Source organism: Setaria italica, chromosome V (genome assembly GCF_000263155.2).
Source record: "Setaria italica strain Yugu1 chromosome V, Setaria_italica_v2.0, whole genome shotgun sequence".
Lineage (NCBI taxonomy): Eukaryota > Viridiplantae > Streptophyta > Magnoliopsida > Poales > Poaceae > Setaria > Setaria italica.
The window spans coordinates 2,685,510-2,706,793 of NC_028454.1; the positions used below are offsets into that span (position 1 = coordinate 2,685,510).

General features: G+C 40.9%; 1 protein-coding gene across 1 annotated transcript; it reads left to right on the forward strand.

Moving 5' to 3' along the window:
* The first annotated feature begins 4,984 nt into the window (after positions 1-4,984).
* On the forward strand, positions 4,985-16,606 carry LOC101765422 (nodal modulator 1). The gene is made up of 27 exons (XM_012846389.3): positions 4,985-5,181; positions 5,282-5,347; positions 6,377-6,463; positions 6,945-7,001; positions 7,119-7,183; positions 7,282-7,448; positions 8,131-8,192; positions 8,277-8,360; positions 8,501-8,657; positions 8,993-9,108; positions 9,489-9,617; positions 10,495-10,566; positions 10,662-10,757; positions 10,834-10,911; positions 11,180-11,308; positions 11,431-11,607; positions 11,698-11,898; positions 11,982-12,095; positions 12,171-12,418; positions 12,644-12,686; positions 12,771-13,019; positions 13,546-13,770; positions 14,138-14,229; positions 14,637-14,865; positions 14,949-15,305; positions 15,994-16,067; positions 16,157-16,606. The coding sequence occupies exons 1-27, from the start codon at positions 5,080-5,082 to the stop codon at positions 16,260-16,262; spliced, it is 3,582 nt and encodes a 1,193-aa protein (XP_012701843.1). The 5' UTR covers positions 4,985-5,079; the 3' UTR covers positions 16,263-16,606.
* Positions 16,607-21,284: the final 4,678 nt, after the last annotated feature.

Below are 21,284 nucleotides of genomic sequence, written 5' to 3' on the forward strand. Positions count from 1 at the left end.
GGTCACTGGAGGAGGAGCCGAGGAGGCGACGTCCGACGCGACAGGCTTCCTGTGTGCGCCGTGACGCGTTGGTGCGAGCTTGAGACTGATTCGCGGGTGGGGTGGGGGTGACAAGAAAGGAAGGGACGCTTGCCTTGCCTGTGGGTGCTGTACGGCACCGGAGTGGTGTCACGTCCTGCACCCCAGGGGCCATCCGCGGCCTTTGTTGTCAACTCCGTGATCATGAGGATTTTTCTCTCCATCGAGTTTCTGCCTGTGCCCCCTGAGCCCCTGACTCCTGCGGTGAAAATAAACAGATGACATGTGTGACTACGAGCGGGATTTCAACTCTCGTGGTAGAACGAATCTTTAGATATAGTAATTATAGGATCCATTCAGGTTTTACATTTAAATTCTAAATATACTTTTTTTTGTTATTCAGGTTTTTACGCATATTATCATTGTCCTGGAAGCCTAGAAGTACCTTCGCATATTCATTTGATTTTATGCATCCTTGGCAAGTTCTATACTAACATGATAGTTTTTGCATGATATTGCACGCATTTAATAGCTGGCATGTGTGGTCCTCACAACAATGATAATGGCGAAGATTATTGTGATAGAAGCATTTTTAAACAAAATTGAGCAGCATAAGCATCTTTAAATCATAAGGTATCGTTGCAGTTTTTTGTTCATTCAGATCAAATTATATTCCACTTATATAAAGTCGTTCTTGGGCCCAATTTTTTCATGGGCCAAGGCACCCAAAATGGGCTCCAAACAATTTTCAGTCGCTCATATCTGCGCAGCTTGTTCTTTTCAATTACCTTGGTAGTATGGTACCATGGTCTCCCCTCGGATCGTAGTTCCGCTCTTGCAGTGTAACTGTCAATCGACGACAGTTGTTGATATCTTTCTTGCTCCTAGTCCTAGCTACAACTTTCAGTGCTAAATATTTTAGACACAGGGTGTGACCCAGGACACTATTTTACAATTAACTAACTGAAGCTCTTTTTTAAGTATGCAAGTTATTTCTCACTGGACGTGCTATTTAGGAGGGGAGTAATTTTTTGGCTATCGAAAAATATAAAAAAAAAATTCAAATTGGGCCTTGGAGATGGGACCTATTGAAACAGCATTCACCTTGTAAAAGAAACATTTTTTGTATCGGGGCTTGGGTAGATGTAGGTTGGAGATCACAATCAGGACGCCACCACCAGTTCGCTCCAGCACTGATGGCGTGGAACAACATCATGCTAATTAATGCTACTCCCCCCGCTGCTGGTGATGTTCTAGTCTTGGTTATTATTCAATGAGGTCCTGTTTAGTTGCCTAATTTTGGACAACCAAAATTACTGTGTCAGCACTGTAGCATACTGTAACGTTTCGTTTGTATTTGTGAATTATTGTCCAAACATTGACTAATTAAGCTTAAAAGATTCGTCTCGCAAAGTACAACAAAACTGTGCAATTAGTTTTTAATTTCGTCTACATTTAGTACTCCATGCATGTACCGCAAGTTTGATGTGATGGGGAATCTTCTTTTTGCATAGTGTTAAAGTTGGGATTTTAGGGGGAACTAAACAAGGCTTGACTCTTTGGATATTTCGGTTGAACTTTTGAAAAATAATGTAGTGCAATAATATGACAAATTCTATATTCAGATCCTGCTCCCTATCCTCGTACTCCCTCCGTCCCACAAAAAATACCATTTAAGCTCCAAAATTTATCGCACAAAGAGTATCCTTTTACCTCCTAGTAAATCTCTAATTAAAATAATTAAAATAACACTTACACCAATAATTAAAAGCGTATGGAGAAGCACATAGAGCCAATCAAATGATCAATTGATATTATTTCTCTGGTTTCGATGCACATGCATTTATTTAGGATATAGAAAAATAAACATGCTATTGTAGTTGATTAGTCTGGTAGTATTCTGGTATCTTATGGCTCCTCCAAGTGTTGAGCTTTTGATTGAGATTGAAAAAAAAGATTAAAAAGGAAAGAATGAAAATTCATGAACAAAAAGTTACTACAGATGCATAGTCAAACTAGAACTTGACTATTAGTTCCCGGTAACGGCGCTAGAAAAACTTGTTGACGACTTAGCACGCTAATTTGTAAACTGCAAGCGCACAGATCAGTAGCTCTTCCCTCAGAGTACTCCACCAAGATTTATTAATTCGTGGTACTTATAGCATAAGATCTATTTCAACTAGCATTGTTAGTATGAACTTGATGTTGGTGAGTGATTCAGATCCAATCTACTAACCATGGACAGACAGATAACAGATAGAGTAGAGATAACCAATCTATAGTAACCTAGACTACGCATATGTTGTAATTTTGAGCATGGATAGCAAAGAAACACAGCTATGATCTTAGTAAAAAGTATCTTTAAATCTACACCTCCGGTCCGTTTCCGAAACCCCCCACCTCACACAAGAAAGATTCTGTCACGATCACCTCTATCAACGCTCAAAAGAACATGTTATACTCATCGGTAGATCAGGCATGCAAATCCGGTCACCACGATCACAAAAACACACTAAGCAATCTATCATCGATTCATAGATTGAAAAAGTAAGCAAACCCGAAAGAGCATAAAACCACAAAAGGAGATACTTGGATCGCTAAGAATATAAACACATCTATTATTTCACCATAAATGATTGTACATCACAAGATCACCACTAAGATTCTACCTTGATCTTGATGACTCCTAACTCCAGAACTCCGGCGTGGATGTTCCTCGCAAGGCGATCACACCGGGTAGGGCTTAGCTATGCTAATGACTAGACAACTCCATGGCCCTCAGCTCTCCGAAGAGGTGTCCCTCAAGCTCCTTCTGTTTCTCTACTGCTTCACGTCGAGTACGTCGTCTTGGATATATGGCTTGGTGGATTTCCAGGCTATTTATAATCTGGAGAGCGCGTGGTGAAAATTGGAAGGCAAGGGGGCGAATGAAAACCCTAGCCGATCGGCCTGGGTGGGTCCAGACCTATCGCCCTGGGCTTTTCTTTTAACCCCTCGCGTCCTGTTTCATCCCCAAGTTTTGTTGGATGCTCTGAAATCTTATTTTCACTTGCATGTGGGCTTGGCACATCAGTAGCTTCGGGATGAGATTGATTTTTGATAACTTTTCCAAATCTCCGCTTGATCCTCGCTGATCCCAAATTGATTCTTGCTATATCTTCACAAACTTAGCCCTTAAGTCATATTGGAAGATTGTTTGCCAAAAACGAGCTCAAGAGGGGGCCAAGAGAGCCTTAGCCGATCGGCCTAGGCTCTTCCTAGGCCCCCTGGCTTTCGTCTTCGTGTGGTTCGTTGCTGGTTCAGGCTTTATCTAAAAATACACCTTTAGGTCCAATTTCCTGTAAAACAGAATATTCTCCAAAATATGTTGCACATATGAAAATGACCGGTTTATTAGATATGATCAATAGTTTATTTATTAAATTCATGTTATTATCGAAAATAAACAGGAGTAAAAATGTGTCAATAACGAACTAATCTATGGCCAATAATATTCATTAAGCTGGAGCCCAATTACTTTAAAGCCCAACGTGTGATGAAGCCAAGGACTAGTAGTACGGATAGTGTCATCATCTGTCATGTATAGCTTCTTCGTTGCAAGAACACCACTCATTGATTCAAATCTACTGTATGCTAACTTCTTTTATGTTTCTATATTTTGTGCTTTCTATTTCATATTTTTTTCGAAGCAAAATTGATCTATAATGCTCTTCTTTGCTACCTAGGTTTCTAAAATTTTGTAAACAATACTCGATGAGTGAATACAACTAAGTATTGCTTATGTATGTATCAACATGATAACTATTATACTATATGGTCGTCAGTATCCCACCCATTTCTACACAATTAACTTATTCACATCTAGACACAATTTAACATCGTCTTGCATCTTTGCACCCCTACGTTCAAATCCCTTCGCGCGCCATTCCCGTCGCTGATCGGTCTTCCGCCGCGGCGCGGGCGCCGCCTGTCCCGCGCGCTGCCGTCGTCCGTCAGCTTATCTCTACCCTTTCTCTTTTAACCATCTTCCCCTGCTCTGCTGCGGTATTGTGTGATCTGAGCTGAGTGCTACACCATGCGCTACATGCTCTGACCCTGATGTGCTTCTTCTGCTAGTACTAGTACTGCCGCTGCTACCGCTTATGGTTGTCATCCATTTTATTTTCGAGTCACATGTCCCTCCGCGTCCATCAAAGTCCAAGCGTTCTTTGATTTCGTCTTACCCTTGTGATCCATAAAACCTCTGTCTGTCAAGTCAGCCAATTGCTCCTTTTTTCTTTCGTGGTTGTGACCAGCTTAGAGTTTGTCTCATGAACTAATGGGCCTGTTCGCTTCAACTTATAAGCCGGTTGAAAAGCTGAAACGGCTGATTTGTTGTGAGAGGAAAACACTGTTTGGTGGCTGATAAGCCAGCTGAATAAGCTGAAGCGAACAGGCCGAATGTTTTTCCATCATCTATGCCCCTATAAGTTCTCCTGAGCTGCTCAAGGCTGGAGGTACGACAACGTACCCAAAGAATCCGACCAACGCAATTTCAAACAACACAGAATCTGTACGCGAGAACAATATCTATCTCAAATTTTGTAACCCATATACATGTAGTGGCAACCCCTGCTACTGTTGCATATTGCATGATCCAAAAGGCAAAAGCCAAAGGCATTTTGTTACCCAACTAAGGACAAATGCCTGGCCGTCTGCCCAGCATAGACAAGAGAAGGGAAAAAAATTTGGAAGGGAAGGGACACTCTATTAGGTTTAATAAAAAAAAATAGATGCTATGATAATTGAAAAATTGCGAAAAAATATGGGTGGGTGCCTCTCTCTCATTTCGCGAAGCCCATTATCCCAGCCCAGTCACGACGGCCTGCATCACCTCAGCCCCAGGGTAAAAGCCCATTTCCAATCCATCCCCGCAAAATCCCGAGTCCAAAGCATGTGCTAGCAAAATCTCTCAACTCCACTGCACTATTACTAGGCATCGGCCCTGCACAATCTCCTCGATCTCGTCGTCGTCTCCCTCCCCCGGTGGCATGCTCCGCTCCCGCTAGATCCGATCGATCTATGGATACCCGCCGCTTCCCCGTCCTCCTCTCCCTCCTGCTCGCCTTCTGCTCCGTCGCGGCCGCCTCCGACGAGATCCACGGATGCGGCGGCTTCGTCGAGGTCGGTGTACCTCACGCTACTCGATCTCCGCGCGCTCTTCGCTCTGGTTCGCCTCGGCTTGTTACACTGATGCGACTTGGGTTCTGGGTTTTGGTTGCAGGCGAGCTCCGGCTTGGCCAAGTCGAGGAAGGCGTCGGACTCCAAGCTCGACTACTCCGACATCACGGTACGTCGGCCGCGCCTTCGTGTGCGGCATACTCTAGGTGTTGTCCCATCTCGTAAGCTTTTAGTTGCTGTCTGCTCGCTGTCATTGCTGATCGAGCTGTGGCTGGTATTTCATGAATGATTCGGATAGTCTCAGTGCACAGTTTGCTTGAGGTCTTTCACTTGAACTGGACCTCACGCGTAGCTGATGATGTCCTGGTCGCTTGATGCTTTTTTACCGAATCACTGCCACTAGTGGAACAAAATGTATTAGTTTCGAATTGCCTGTTGTTTTGTTGGATACTTGGATTCTGCGTTATCATCTGAATTTGCAGAAACTTTTTTGCTTCTGGATTTGGGACTTGTAGAGGGTTTACATTCCATCAGGATCATTAAGAATTATCATTAGAGGGTTACAAACTTATAAAGTGTTGTGCTTCTGGTGTTTTGAGGGCTGACATTGTGTGTACATTGTGATCTATCGTTACTGGTAGCTATGGTGATTGATGGACATCAGTTACACTTGGGTGACCTGAATGCTCAGATCCAATTAGTCATAGGTCAGATGAAAATTGGGGTAGTTTCATGTATTTGGAGGTTTGTAATGGTAAAAATGTTGTAACTGTCGGAAATTCATTTGGGGTTTGCTATAATTTTAATGAAGTTCACTTGTAAGCATAATAATTGGTTTATGTACTTCATAGCCACTTACATTCATTCTCTGTGAAGTTTTTTACTAGTTGAATACTCCATTGTCTATGCTATCAGAATTGATACAACCTCACCAGGCTATGATTTACTTTTCTTTTTCACTCCTAAAGGTGTATGCTGTTACTGCCAGCTCAGAGGGATATTCTCATATCTCCTATAGTGACATATGCAAACTGTAGTCTGTAAGACTCTTACATTTAAGACATGACTGTTAGTGTAAGCTTACTTTTTTGTTTCTGCATATATTCTGCTTGTCATGTTTGTGCTTGGTGTAAAACGCTTTTATGTCTGTGATTTGGTGTAAGCTTCAAACTGATTCCCTATTAATTTTCTTTATCAGGTTGAGCTGTGCACTGTTGAAGGTTTGGTTAAGGAAAGCACACAGTGTGCTCCTAATGGCTACTATTTTATTCCAGTCTATGACAAGGTATCCTTGTATTTGTTCTTTGCTTTTGGTCCTGAGTTGTCTTTATAAATGTCTTCATTTTGTTTATATATATAAGTTTATTTCGAGTAGAAAAAGGGTTAAAGGGAACTACTCTCTCCAGTCACGGAATGTGCGACATTCTGGGTAGTGTGAAGTCAGCCTTTTTAAACTTTAACTATCAATATCCTTTAGAATGTTCAATTAAACTTTTGAAAATAGTTTAGCTAGATTTGCCTTTGAAAAGCAGGTTTATACCATTACATTATTGCTATATTTTGCATATACTCCTAATTTTGTGACTGGAGGAAGCCTAATGAATATTACAAAAGGTAGTGTGTCGATGTTGAAAAACGGAACTATTTCGTGACTGAAGGAAGTAGTTAAGCTCATAATTTTGATATTCTCCCCTATCATCACTAGAATAAATTTGATATTCTTCCCTGTTGCCACTAAAAAGTTTTTTTGCTTCTTTGACACACAGGGTTTGTTCATGGTCAGAGTTAAGGGGCCCAAGGGATGGTCATGGAAGCCTGATACTGTAAAAATGATTCCTTGACTGAATCTGTCATTCTTTTGGGTTTTGTCTTTATGTCTTTACTAAGTACTAAGCACATTTGTCCTTTTTTCTGGGTGACATGTTCACCTAAAATTTCAGGTTCCTGTTGTCATCGATCACAATGGGTGTAATGGAAATGCAGATATAAATTTCCAATTCACTGGGTTTGTTTCTTCATCCGTTTTTAGTTTGTTTTCTGTATTAACAAGAGCCACAATGAAAGTTAAGCTGTTGATACATGTCTACACTCTACACCATGCAGGTTTATGATATCGGGTAAAGTAGTGGGCGCTGTTGGTGGTAAGAGCTGCTCAAAGGGGGGAGGACCTTCTGGTGTGAAAGTTGAGCTGATGACAGACTCTGATGAGTTGGTTGCATCTGCATTAACATCATCATCAGGAGAATATTCGTTTACAAACATAATTCCAGGTTCTTCCTTGCTTGCTGTGCCTTATTTTTAAAAACCAATGTATCTGTACATGCAAAATTTGATGAGTAATGTTCGTCTCCTGTATATTTGTTACATGCAGTTTTTTGTTAGGAGGGTCTAGTTCTCTACCTTACAAAAAAAATATATATATGATACGATTCCATTTTTAGCCACTAATGTGATGATGTTTACAAACTCTAGCATTAATACTAAGAATGAGTTATCTACTGATTTGGGAATATCATTTTTGCCAATTTGAAGTTGCACAATTTGGAATCTGCTTTGATTTTGATGACTGAGTTATTAGTTTTGCACTGGAAAGAAGAGATATATAGGCCTTTCGTGACCACTCACCATGATTCAAATGCCTAAAATAAGCCCTATGGTCAGCAACTCATACCATGCGGACCATCTTACTCTGTTCATGGTTCTCCCCTCCCTACGTCCACTCATCCAGGACCTTGTACCACCACAAGGTCCACAACACGCCAGCCTGTGTGTTACCACAAAACATCAGTTTATTAATGTGAGAATGCTGAGTGGTTAGAATTTATTCTGTAGAAGTTCTTTCTTGACTTTCTGCCTATAGTTGCCTTGGACTAATATTGTGAAAAATAGGTTGCATATTTCTTTTGTACATAGCCCCTTCTGTTTTTTCTCATGCTGGTGTTCCTTTTCCAGGGCGTTACAGATTACGCGCTTCTCATCCTGATTATGATATCGAGTTGAGAGGCTCACCAGAGGTTAGGATCATATATGCTTTCCCTTGGATTGACTGATGTAATAATGATCTTATTGTCTTACGCACTACATGTTACTATACACAGGTTGACTTGCGATTTGGAAATGTTGTGGCAGATGATGTCTTCTTTGTATCTGGATACAACATCTATGGCACTGTGGTTGCACAGGTTGGGAGGAACTCGGTTCTGTTTGATTGATAATATTAACTAGCACTGCAACCATATGATTGTATATCCCTTTCTAATTTTGATTTGCTTTGTTTAGCAAATTCTTACATCGAACATATCCCATGAATTGTATTTGCCAGGGAAATCCGATATTGGGCGTCCACCTGTACTTATATTCAAATGATGTAACAGAGGTTCCTTGCCCACAAGGTTTCGGTGATGCACCCAGGGAAGGTGCTCTTTGCCATGCGATATCTGGTGCTGATGGGAAGTTCATGTTTAGATCACTACCTTGTGGTAAGTTGATAACTTATTCAACCAATAAAGTGTCATCTCAGTGCAATGCAACCATCATGTCAAATTTCTTGGTGAAATCTGTTTGGAATTTCTTGTTGAGATGTGTACTTGTGATGTCTTCAAGTGCATTAATACATCAACTATTGTTCTACATACGTTTGCTCATCTAACTGAAAGTAATTATCTTCCAAGTGAGAAAATATACCACAAACACTAATTCCTTGTACTCATGGTAAACACTTTTAATTGTTTGTTCTTATTCACTGAGGATCATGCTCTGCTCTTTCCAGGTCCCTATATAATGTTACCTGTTTACTGTTTGCTATGATATGCAGGTAGCTATGAGCTGTTGCCATACTATAAGGGGGAGAACACTGTCTTTGATATTTCACCATCTTCACTTCCTGTTTCCGTTGAGCATGGTCATTTGACTGTTCCCCAAAAATTCCAGGTAATGCTTGAAATCGCTTTACATCTGTAGAAGTTTGGTAAAAGTCGTTTGCTTTAGGATGATAGAAAATTGGATATCTACTATTAATAGAATCTAGGAAAAAGTTATTTGGATTTAAACACCAGTTGGATAGGCCTTTATGCTTTCAGAATCGTAGTTAGAAATGACAATGGATATACAAATAGAAAATTGTACATAATTCAAGCAGCCAAAACTAAAAGCTGTTGCAAGGTTGGCTGGGTACAAGTTTTGGGTTGTGTGATGGTTGTAGACTTTTTATCTTTCTGCTCCTTAAGAATTTATCGATAATTTATTATCTTCCTCCTGAACTGTTCATATGATCCCTAACTTCTTAGCAATTCCTTGTATATATTTAACAGGTTACTGGATTTTCTGTTGGAGGGCGTGTTGTTGATGGTTATGGTGCTGGTGTGGAGGGTGCCAATGTTATAGTCGATGGCCAGTCGAGAGCTGTTACAGATAGCTTTGGGTACTACAGACTTGATCAGGTACTAAACTGGTTTTATTTAATAAAGTCTAGCACATATGTTGATATTTGAAGTCTCTTACTCATCTTGATGTCACCTTCTCTTTGTGTACATTCACACACATAACTGTTTTCTTTCTGTTACAAAGTCACAGTAGTCATTCTAGGACTTGGTTTCTTAATTATTCAATTCAATATGGTGGTTGTGGTGCAACAGGTTGCAGGATGATATAATGTTTACGCATTCATCATTAATAGCACAGTTAGTTAGCTACTGAAGGGAAGATAAAAATATGAATTCACTTTAGCGGGTCAATACGTCTCACATGGAAGCTGCAAGTTTGTTGTGTGAGATGCTTAACATGGAAGTGCCTGTATTTTTTGTGCTTATCAACCAAGTCAGCATACCCATGTGTGACAATAGCGTACATTGGCTTGTCAGGTTCTTTGATTTGTTTGAAAACTTTCTTATACATCTTAATTATGGATGATCTTCACCAACGATCTCGTAAGTTTGGGGAGAAGAATAATTTGGAATTCTATGTATTCATGCACTGATGCGCGCACTTTACTCGCATCGTATATAATAATTCATCTCTTGAGGATTTTGCCTGATGACACACAAACTTGATATATATCCTGCAATCGGAAATTGGTGGAGTATTTCATGTACCATTTTAGTTCAGCTCTTTTTTATGGTATGACCCTGAATTGGCACAACGAAACCTTTGAAATGGCAGGGGTTCATAATTTGGTTTTTGCTAACTTCAAGAAAAATAAAACTATATACTTTCACCTGTTTTGGAGTTTTTGCGCTGGCTCAACATGGCACCTAAACTGAACTCACTATTATCAGTTTTCCATCTATAATGAATTGTCTTCTGTGCTGTCTTGTGTAGGTTACATCCAAGAAGTATACTATAACAGCTGAGAAGGATCACTATAAGTTCAACCGTTTGGAGAATTTTATGGTAATGTTGAGTTTGCTTGGGGCAATCGTATCTTCAGTTAGATTTACCGCTTAAATGCCTTGGTACATTTTGACTGAATACATTCTTTCTATCAGATTTTACCAAATTTGGCCAGCATTGATGATATCAGATCAGTTAGATATGATGTATGTGGTATTGTTCGGACAGTAACTCCGAATTCAAAAGCAATGGTACTATCTTGATCCATATTTTTGTTTCACTGAGATCACTTCAAAAACTATTCTTACAATTCCAATGGGATGGTAGGTGACTATAACACATGGACCTGAAAACGTAAAGCCGCAGCGGAAATTGGTGGGAGAAAATGGACAATTTTGCTTTGAGGTTTGTGCCCCCCTCCCCCCCTTCCTTGAAAAAATTTAGATATACATTTACTTAGTATTGTATAGGCAAAGCACTGATAGGACGTCAAGACTTGTGTTAATAGGAATATATACGTATAATATTCCAGTCAATATTTGTTTATATCCTTGTGAAATATGATCTTATCTTGGCACGAACCAATCTATGATGTTAATAGCTTCTACACTGCTTCTTAATTTAAACCTTAATGGCATCATTACTAATTAGCTTTCTTTGTTGTACTTTGCAGGTTCCTACTGGTGAATACCAGTTATCTGCATTACCTGTAGATTCTGAACGTTCTTCTAGTCTTATGTTTTCACCAGGATCTATTACTGTCAATGTAAATGGCCCATTGCTTGATCTGGCATTTTCTCAGGTAAACAAGATCATTACTTTAACCCATCTTTTCCTTAGAAACACTATGCTAGCTTCCACCAAGTTTTATAGTGTGGTTCAGGTCGCGATAATATCTTGTGACGATTAACTCTTTGTTGGCAGTCACAAGTCAATGTTCATGGTAAAGTCTTGTGCAAAGAGGAATGCAACCAAAATGTTCTGGTCTCACTTGTTAGATTAGCTGGGGGTGTTGAGCAGGAAAAGAAGACAACCACTTTGGAGCAAGATAATGTCAATTTTGTGTTCACAAAAGTATTTCCGGGAAAATATCGTATAGAGGTAAAACAATGTGTGACAATTACTGCAAAAAAAAATCATTGCTTACTAGTGTTTTCAAAGTCTTAACTATTTCTGATACATTTCTTTCAGGTGAGGCATTCTTCATCTGAGGGCTCGGTTAAGGATGTTTGGTGCTGGGATCAAAATGCCTTGAATGTAGATATTGGCATTGATGATGTGAAGGATATTGTGTTTGTGCAAAAAGGCTACTGGATTGAGCTAGTTTCAACTCATGATACTGAAGCATATATTCAGCTGCCAGATTCTTCCAAACGTGACTTGTCGATAAAGGTCCTATCTCATCACAAGGAATCTACATTATGTTTGCATAATGGAACCTTAATTTAACACAATCCACTTTTCTTCTCGGACAGAAAGGATCTCAAAGGATTTGTGTAGAAACTTCAGGGCAACATGAGATTCATTTAACAAATCCTTGTATTTCCTTCGGGAGTTCGTCTGTTTTGTTTGATACAGCTAATCCCATGGTGCGGTCCTACTTTACATATATCTTTATTCCTACAAGGTTCAATTTTGCACCCTAACATTGGTTTCCCTTTTAGCCGGTTCATATCAACGCAAAGAAGTATCTTGTAAAAGGTGAAATCCATGTGGACATGGGCTCCCTTCAGGAAGACATTGATTCAAAGGATATAGTCGTGGATGTCTTAAAGAGTGATGGCAGCTTTGTAGAAAAGATATCCACCAAACCTGCTCTTGGAAAGAGTAATCAAAATGACTTTACTGCATTTGAGTACTCTATTTGGGCTGACCTAGGGGAGGACTTCATCTTTGTCCCTCATGATTCTAGGTATAGTGTTCTGTTCCATTACTTTTGTTTTCTGCAACCAAAATGTTCATAATCAGAATGTTGAGTTTTGTAGTTTTGTTGGGGCCTGATATTCTGCTTCGACCCCTTGTCTATCTTTATTACAGACTGCTTTATTTATTTTTCATTTTTGAAGATTGCTTTTCTTTTACCAGAAAATAATTATGCAATATTTTGCTATCCTGACATGATTTTCTATATTTTCAGCACTGGAAGGAAAAAGGTCCTATTTTATCCAGCAAGACAACAGGTGAGTGACAGTTGATAGGTGAACTTTTTTTTAAAAAAAAAATTCAAAGCATGGTTGTAATTCTGTGTACTATTTAAACTGCAGTATTCAGTGTCTGTGAATGGATGCCAAGACACTGTTCCTCAAATCACTGCAAAAGCTGGTCTATACCTTGAAGGATCAGTGTCACCTGCAACTTCTGATGTTGATATCAGGATTCTATCAGCTGGAAAGAGCAACTATGCCCATCTGAACAAAGGGGATGTAGCAACAGAGACAAAAACAGATTCTGATGGATCATTCTTTGCAGGTCCCTTGTACAATGACATAGAATATAAAGTTGAAGCTTCAAAGGTTGGTATTACATTTTGAGCATATATTTATATTTTTAATTAAAGTAACACAAGATGCTAGTGTCTAAGGAATAGGTCGTTGCTGTGGTGGTGATGTACAACACTGCAGTGTAGTAGTGGCAGCTATGAGAGCACCAGTGTCCAGTTCTTGTGCTCAACTCTAAAATGATATACATTTGTGATAGGAGGGATTAGTATTCTGTTGCTCTTGTTCTTGCTCCTAGTGATAGTATTTATGACATACATGTATCTATTTTAGAGGGAAATGCTCTACTCTAAAATGACGTACATTTGTGATAGGAGGGATTAGTATTCTGTTGCTCTTGCTCTTGCTCCTAGTGATGGTATTTATGACATGACATACATGTATCTCTTTTAGAGGGAAATAAACTTTCGGCCTCTGCTTAATGTGATACACATGGCCCAGTACATTATTAGAAAGCTGCAATATTAAGCTGACAATCAGCAATCACAAAAGGGGTGTTTTGTTGAATATCCTATCTGATATCATTTCAACCTTCATTCAGGATGGTTATCATCTCAAGCAAACTGGCCTGTACACCTTTGCTTGTCAGAAGCTTGGTCAGATATCAGTGCAGATTTATGGTGAAAATTTGGAGCTGTTACCATCAGTATTATTATCTTTGAGTGGCGAGGAAGGATACAGAAATAACTCAATTAGTGGTTCTGGCGGAACTTTCATCTTTGACAACTTATTTCCTGGAAGTTTCTATCTCCGACCTCTTCTTAAGGTACTTCTTTTTTTTGTATCCCATCTGCCAAATGATGCAAAAGATCATGAATGTTAATTTGGAGCTGTAACTTCAATCATATCAGTTGCCATCCCATGTTGTTTATTTAATGTAATCTTATTCACTTCTCACTGAAGTTTTGCATTAGTTCTCTAAGAAATATAATAGCGGGTTAAGGAGGTTTGTGAATTTAATTTTTTTTAATACACCTGATGTGGGTTGAGTTTGAGCGCACGAAATCCTGTCACCACCTAAGCTTTTCTTAGTCCATACCCGGGCACATTTTTATAAATTTGGAAGCAGTGCATGCACATATATTTGTTTTTTTTTCTGGAGAGCTGCTAATGGTTCGATGCTTGTGCTGTAGGAATATAAATTTAACCCCTCAGCAGTTGCTATTGATCTTAATTCTGGGGAGTCTAGAGAGGCTGAATTCCGTGCAACCAGAGTGGCTTACAGGTTTGTTTCATTATTTTTTTATGAATAATTATTTTTGGTCTGTAATAACTTGTGTCTTGCTTTATATGCAAAGAAACACCTTATCAGCTTGCAGAAAGTTGACCTTTGTACCTTATTCAAGTTCACAAAGAGGTTCTTTGAAACCATGAAATATCTGTATTTGCTATGCCACCGTTGCTGATCCATAGTAGGTCAATTCTAGAACTAAATGATGGATACCTTGCTTAACCTGCATAATTTTTTTCTAATAGTTTTGCTGTATAGTTCCCCCACCATGTGCACGCAAAATGATTAATCAGTTATGACAAGGTCCATGCTTGGTTGGAAACTATTTTTATGTATATGCATTACAAAATCTTAATTGTCGCCAATCTTATGATACTAACTTGACCAACATTTCAATGTAGTGCCATGGGTTCTGTGACACTGTTAACTGGTCAACCAAAGGAAGGTGTTTTTGTTGAAGCAAGATCTGAATCAACTGGTTATTATGAGGAAGCTACTACAGATGCTTTTGGTAGGTTTCGTCTTAGAGGACTTGTGCCTGGATCAACTTACTCTATAAGAGTGGTTGCAAAAGATAATCTCCAGTTTGCAGCAGTTGAGCGCGCTTCACCGGATTATGTGTCAGTTGATGTAGGTGTAACATAATTTGTTAAAGCCCAATACTTCTTGTGCTCCTTTATTGTTTATATATTTAACAGCATTTGCATTTCTAGGTTGGTCATGAAGACATCACTGGTATTGATTTTGTGGTTTTTGAACGCCCGGAAGTAACAATCTTGAGTGGTCACGTGGAAGGTGATGGTATTGATATGTTGCAGCCACATCTGTCTGTTGAAATCAGATCAGCAGCAGAACCTTCTAGAGTAGAATCTGTACTTCCTGTTCCTCTTTCATACTACTTTGAAGTGAGAGATTTGCCCAAAGGCAAGCATCTTGTTCAGCTTCGATCTGGCCTTCCATCACATACCCATAGGTTTGAATCAGAGTTGGTTGAAGTAGATCTGGAAAAGCAACCCCAAATTCATGTTGGTCCCCTTAAATATAAAACTGAAGAGCGCCATCAGAAGCAGGTAACTTCTCTAGTCTCTACACTTGGCATCAGCGTTGCAGCATAATTCTCTTGACACTGTTAACATTTACATTCTCAAACTTGAAGAGATGAGAACCATGGACATGAGTTACTTTGCTTAAGAGTTACCTATACTGCACACGAGGGGTAGGAAATATTGATGCCCTCGTTTATACAGCACTGACTGAGATATCTATGTACTCTATACTGCATATGAATAGAAAATGCTGTGGTCCTTTTTTTGTCAGCACCAAGATACTCTCTGTGCATTCTAGATTTGCAGACGAAGTAGGAACATGTAATTATACCTGAATTCTTGTTTTTTTTTCTCGGACACGCACGGGAGCTGTATATCTTTGTATTATAGAGTGATAGAAAGGACAAACTCATACCACCCCTTCTCTCACCTAGGAGAGGAGGTTGTTGTATAGCAAGAGAATTAATCACCTGTTACAGTGACAAACACTACCCGACCTGGACTAATCAAACTAGCTCTAAAGCCTGACCTATGCCCAACTGTCTTGGGACTGGTGGGGTAATTGAAATGATTCATCACTAGTTCCAACAAATTTGGTCTATTACTTGAATATCCAGACAAACTGTGTACTGGAAACTTTGACATGCTTGTGAATCAAATTTAATTGCATTTTTATCTGTTTCAGAAATCATGTAATTTTTTTATGATGCAGGAACTGACCCCAGCACCAGTGTTTCCAGTTATTGTTGGAGTTTCTGTGATTGCACTGGTGATCAGTATGCCAAGGTTTGCTACTATCTTACAATATATTTCTTGGTGCAAACTTTGCTAACTATGGGTTAGTTACTATTTTCTTGATGTTTTGATTTGTACAGGTTAAAGGACCTGTACCAGAGTGCTGTAGGAATTACCTCCCTAGGTTCAGGGGCTGCACCGATCAAAAAGGAGCCACGGAAGAACATAATAAGAAAAAGAGTGTAAACGGCAAATTAGATTTAATCCTAGTGGTCGAGAAATGAGCACTGACAAATTGAGCACGTCAGGAGTAGAAACTAGCTGTTGGTGCCCCCTCGGGTAATTTTGCAGATGAAAGAAATCTGACAGTTGTTGATGCTTTTCGACATTACTGGCTTCAAGTTTTAAAGCTGAAGCCTGGCGTGTACTAGTCATTACAGATGTTGTATGATAGCACTATGTACAGTTTTGCAGGCGCCAGATAATGCCCTCAATTTCCTTTGTAATAGGAGAAACGAGACCACTATTCACTGAACCTGTTTAAGTCATTTACAATCTTATTTACTAAGAATTGTGTCGTAAGCTCCTTATCATGCTCCTTCCACTGAGTGGTCCTGTTTTGATTGGATTGCATCTCATACCCCCAACATCGAGGGTGCTTCCTGCTTTCATACCGGTGGGTGCAGTGCCTGACTAGAATTAAACAGGCCTGTTGTGAGACGCTGTGTGCTGGTCTTTGAAATTACAACAAAGAAGTTGAACGCTTGTTACGGATCTGCTCAGTACCAGTGGGCAGCATGCTTGTATTCAGTGGCAGTTGGATCTGATGAATTGGACCGTTGGACCATTGCAGATTCAGAGGCCCCCTGCCTCAAATTCCAACTACCCAGGTCAGATTCTATGCACGTCAGGATCCGATCACTAGATCACTTTCGTAATTTCGTTTCATGTATGCCAAATCAATTAGAGGTGGTGGTGGTGATGCCGTTGGCCGCAAACCGCAAGAGGCAATTTGGCGATTGCCGGTTGGCTGGTAGGCCTGTGGGATTGTGCGCAGGTGGTGGAAACGACTCGTTGAGGTTGGAGGATCTGATGATATCAGCTGCTGGAGACGATGAAAAAAGGCGAACTAGTGGTTGGCCGATACATGTTACTCAAAACAATAATCAAGCTACACTCCCACATCCATCAAGAATAACAAAAACTACTGTGCATATTTAGCTTATCTTGGCAAAAAAAAAAGATACTGAATAGATGAGCTAAATATGTATTTAACGTGTACCTTGGATAAATAAGACAAAAAAAAAAGAATGAGATGGATCCAGGTATAAGCATTTCCAAATACCTCTGGATTGCACTTGGTGACTCCAAGATGCACAGGTCGACAAAGGGGTGTGTCGGAATTATGCTACGTAATTCTTGTCTGCAATGACAGCGTCCAAATGCTACTACTACCGCATAACTAACTCATTATTAGTACCATCAATCATTCTTTTACCTGTCCCTGTTACTTGCTTTGACTTGAAGGCTCTGCAAAGCATTTGATCATCAAAACGAAAAAAGAACGTTGGTCTGGTGAGGCATCTGTGCCATGTACCAGTTCAGCTACCAACCAGCAGCCAACCAAACCCTTTCTTGTTCCTTTCAATGATCTTGGCGCAACCAAATTGATCTTTGCGTGGGCAGTGGACTGCAACTAAAGGAATCATTAGGTGACGGACCTGACAGAGACAGACTGCTACACGGAGCTAGCCGCACGTTGACACCTACTGGTGGTGTTGTTGGGGGTTAGCGTCAGGGAGCGTTAAGTTAATGTCTGCCTGCCGATGTGCTTAACAGCTAGATCGCGACGCGCCGGCTGACCAGTCGCTGTACATGGATGGCATGCATTTGTTCGGTCCATGCTGCATCGTTTGTAACGAAAGACCGGATAGCTGCAACTGGAAGGCTTGCTCTCTCTCCCTCAATTAGAAAATGAGAGGAAATCCATCAAAGATGTGCTGGGAGGTATGGTCGGCTTGTGAAGAGAAGAGGGCCGAGCAAATAAACTAGCAGTTGACTGATTGTTAACAGGCTATGGGCGATCTTGACTGTGGCACGTTTGTGGTCTTTGATACAACCTTTTTCTTTCTTTCTTTCAGAGCATGGAACGCTATTTTATTAGGGGAACATGAGTAAAATCTGATAATAACGGTACCACCACCTAGATGAAGACCATGACAGGCACAAATAACAAAAGAGAGACTTATACTAAGAGGGTAGAAAAAGGCCATCTTTTGACGGTCAAATAGCAAGAATTATCTAAAAGCAGATCTATGACATTTCGTCAACAGCCTGTTGGAAATTTAGAATTCTTGTTCCTTCAAAAACTTTAAGAATTATCTTGGTTTTAGTTTCAACCGTGTACCACCTCATACAGGGAATATTTTTCAAGAATTATATTACTAGCTCAGTCAAATTGGCAAAGTTCTTTCATTATCTTGACACAACCTTGTTTTTCTTCGAGAGCATGGAAATGGAATGCACATATTTTATTAGGGGAACATGAGTAAAATCTTACAAGACTAAGGGGGAAAGGGTCATCTTTTGACAATCAAATAAAAGCCAGAATTCTCTAAACGGTAAAAGAAAATCTTTGCCATCTCGTCAACAACCTGTTAGAATTCTGGTTCCTTCAAAAAGTACATACAGAGAACATTTCTCAAGAATTGGGTTAGACAAAATTTCAGAGTCCTTTCGTTTGTCTTGGATGTATATGAGGCAGCGTGCGGCCATGTTCGAGGTGAACTATTACCACAGGTCCACAGGCGGATCCGACGAACCCATGCACAGTACAGCTAAGGTAGGGCCGCCACGCCACTTGTACGACAGGAGACACCTTCAGAGCTTTGAACCGTGAAGAACTCTGTCTCTGGCCGGCGGGGCCCACGCGGAGACAGCAGACAGCCCTCCTCCCCTCCCCATGGAGGTTCAGTGCCGCGACCTCGGGATCTCCACCCGACTAAAAGCCCACACTGGTCTACTCTGCCCACCTGACCAGTGACCACCTCCGGCGACAGGACAATGACATGTGGGCCACTCCCAGCGTGGGCGCCGTGTCAGCTCCACACTGCCTCCGCGTGTCCGATCCAAGCATGAGCCACGGATTCGGCTGCGGGTTCATTCACTTCAACAACCAGTGGCGCCACGCTTAATCGAGCCGAACACCCCCCGCGGCACGTGCCGCCCGCCTGCCTATATAGCACAGCAGTGAGAGACGGCTACGGGATACCCACAGGTCACGTCGGTCTTCGCTCTCGCTGCCTGTGGGTCCAGGTGGTGCGCGGTGGGCCATCTGTCGTTGAGACCAGCTTGTGGGTGCACCAAACCCGGTCTCGGCTACCTGCGGTGTGACCTACGTAAACCCGGCGCATAGACCAACTAACCCCAAAACAATGGCTGTGGATTTACTGCGGCGTCATGCGCACACAGCAAAGCAAAGAAGTAAACACGGTCACCGGTTTCGGATGCCATGGGCGATGACCAATGTGGCATGTCTTTACGAGAACTACAATTTCAAAGGGCGATGATGAATGCGGCATGTGTCTTTACGTGAACTACAATTTCAACGTGCGATTTCCATAGAGTCACTTCTTTTTTTTCTAAAAAAGCATTTTCACAAGCGGTTCCTAACCTAAATTGCCCTGTTATATCCCCTGAGGTCTGCAATTTGAATAGCAATGAAAATGCAGATAATATGTCTATAAAAATCTCAAAGTGACGAGATATATCTAAGAACACGTTCATGCACCGCCTATAGCCGCTTATGTACAAAGGGTCTCTCTTGACAAATGACAAGCGCATGTCCGATGTTGGGATATTGTTGTGTCATGCTACACATTACCAAGTCCATCAATTTATCGCAATAAAATTATTTTCTTACACGATATCATGCAAACACAGAAAGATTTGACATGCCTTTGCCATTATTTTGGTTGCTCATGTATAAAGGCTCAACGAGTAAATATTTGAAGCAGTGAATCATGATGGATGGTGGTATGCCAATTAATAATTACAATACATGTTGTACATGCCTCGGTTTTGATCATAAGATGGCCTTGTATACTGTGTATATGGTTAGTTCGCTAGCAACAACTTTGACAAATCAATGCATGCTCTTACGAATCTAGCCAAATATGGAAGACATGGCTACGCCTCAAAGCCACACAAGAATATCTATTATTTTCCCTCGTGGGCGCATCGGCGAGTCCACAGTGCCTTCATGAGGTCCACATCACATTGGCCATGACTATGATCTAAGAATGGGAGTCATGGATTCGTGATGGTTCATTTAACATTAGTGGTGTTGTGCCTAATTGCACACACCTTAGTGGTGTTGTGCCTAATTGCACACACCTTCCTAGCGTCTATGCCATGTGACAGGCCGTGATCAAAATTTCGGATTTTTTTTTAATAATTTCAGTCTTTTCGGTCATGCCAAGATTACTATTTGCCCAAAAATTCAATCCATTCATCAAAAGATATATTTTTTCATCCATTTCGGTTGAAATTCAAGTCTTATTTTATTCCGGGTCATTGGTGGGACCCAAACTCATTTAATTGTATTAATCTTGATTTCAAAGCAAGTTAAGTCGGAGAAAAACGAAGTACAGCTAACCGACCCACTGCTACTTGTTCGTGTCACTGTTTGATTTTCTACCCATGATGCGCGAATGGAATCATTCTTCACTCTCTCTGGTTGTGGGAACATGTGATGTGAGGTGGGCCATCAGTCATTGAGGGCCGCACCAAGAGCATGTGGACGCATCAAACAATCACCGCAAAAAACAAATTGAGAGGACTCTCGATCTCTATTTAACTCAAAGGGGAAGAAGGTAACAACATGGCTGCTCCAGTGATGGGCAGCTCTCCGACAATTTTAAGGTTGGAGTTCAAAGCTCGAGGTTTGGGTTCAGGGTTACCTGTGATCCCGAGCATAGAGGAAGCTCCAAAGAGACTATCGGTCTGACTAAGGTGGGCAGTGGGTGGTGTCGGGGCGGGGGCATCATGGTGGCATCCTGACAGAGTCGGATTAGTGTGGCAGTAGGTGGCAATGGCGGATTTGGTAGCGGAATCCGCCGGAGACTGAGCAAGAGGGAAAGGCGAGGTGGGGACGCTTTTTCGAAGATGAAGATGATGACGAGGGTGGAGGCCACCACCAGAGACGAAGACGATTGCATGGTCGATGTCATGGTTTCTTCGGACTTGGACAAAGGGGGAGGGGGAAGG

Excerpts from the sequence above, each read along its gene's own strand:
- LOC101765422 (XM_012846389.3), top strand. The coding sequence starts at position 5,080 with ATGGATACCCGCCGCTTCCCCGTCCTCCTCTCCCTCCTGCTCGCCTTC. Across the intron at positions 6,464-6,944 it reads TTATTCCAGTCTATGACAAG|GGTTTGTTCATGGTCAGAGT; the intron begins GTATCCTTGTAT and ends TTTGACACACAG. Across the intron at positions 9,618-10,494 it reads GGTACTACAGACTTGATCAG|GTTACATCCAAGAAGTATAC; the intron begins GTACTAAACTGG and ends TGTCTTGTGTAG.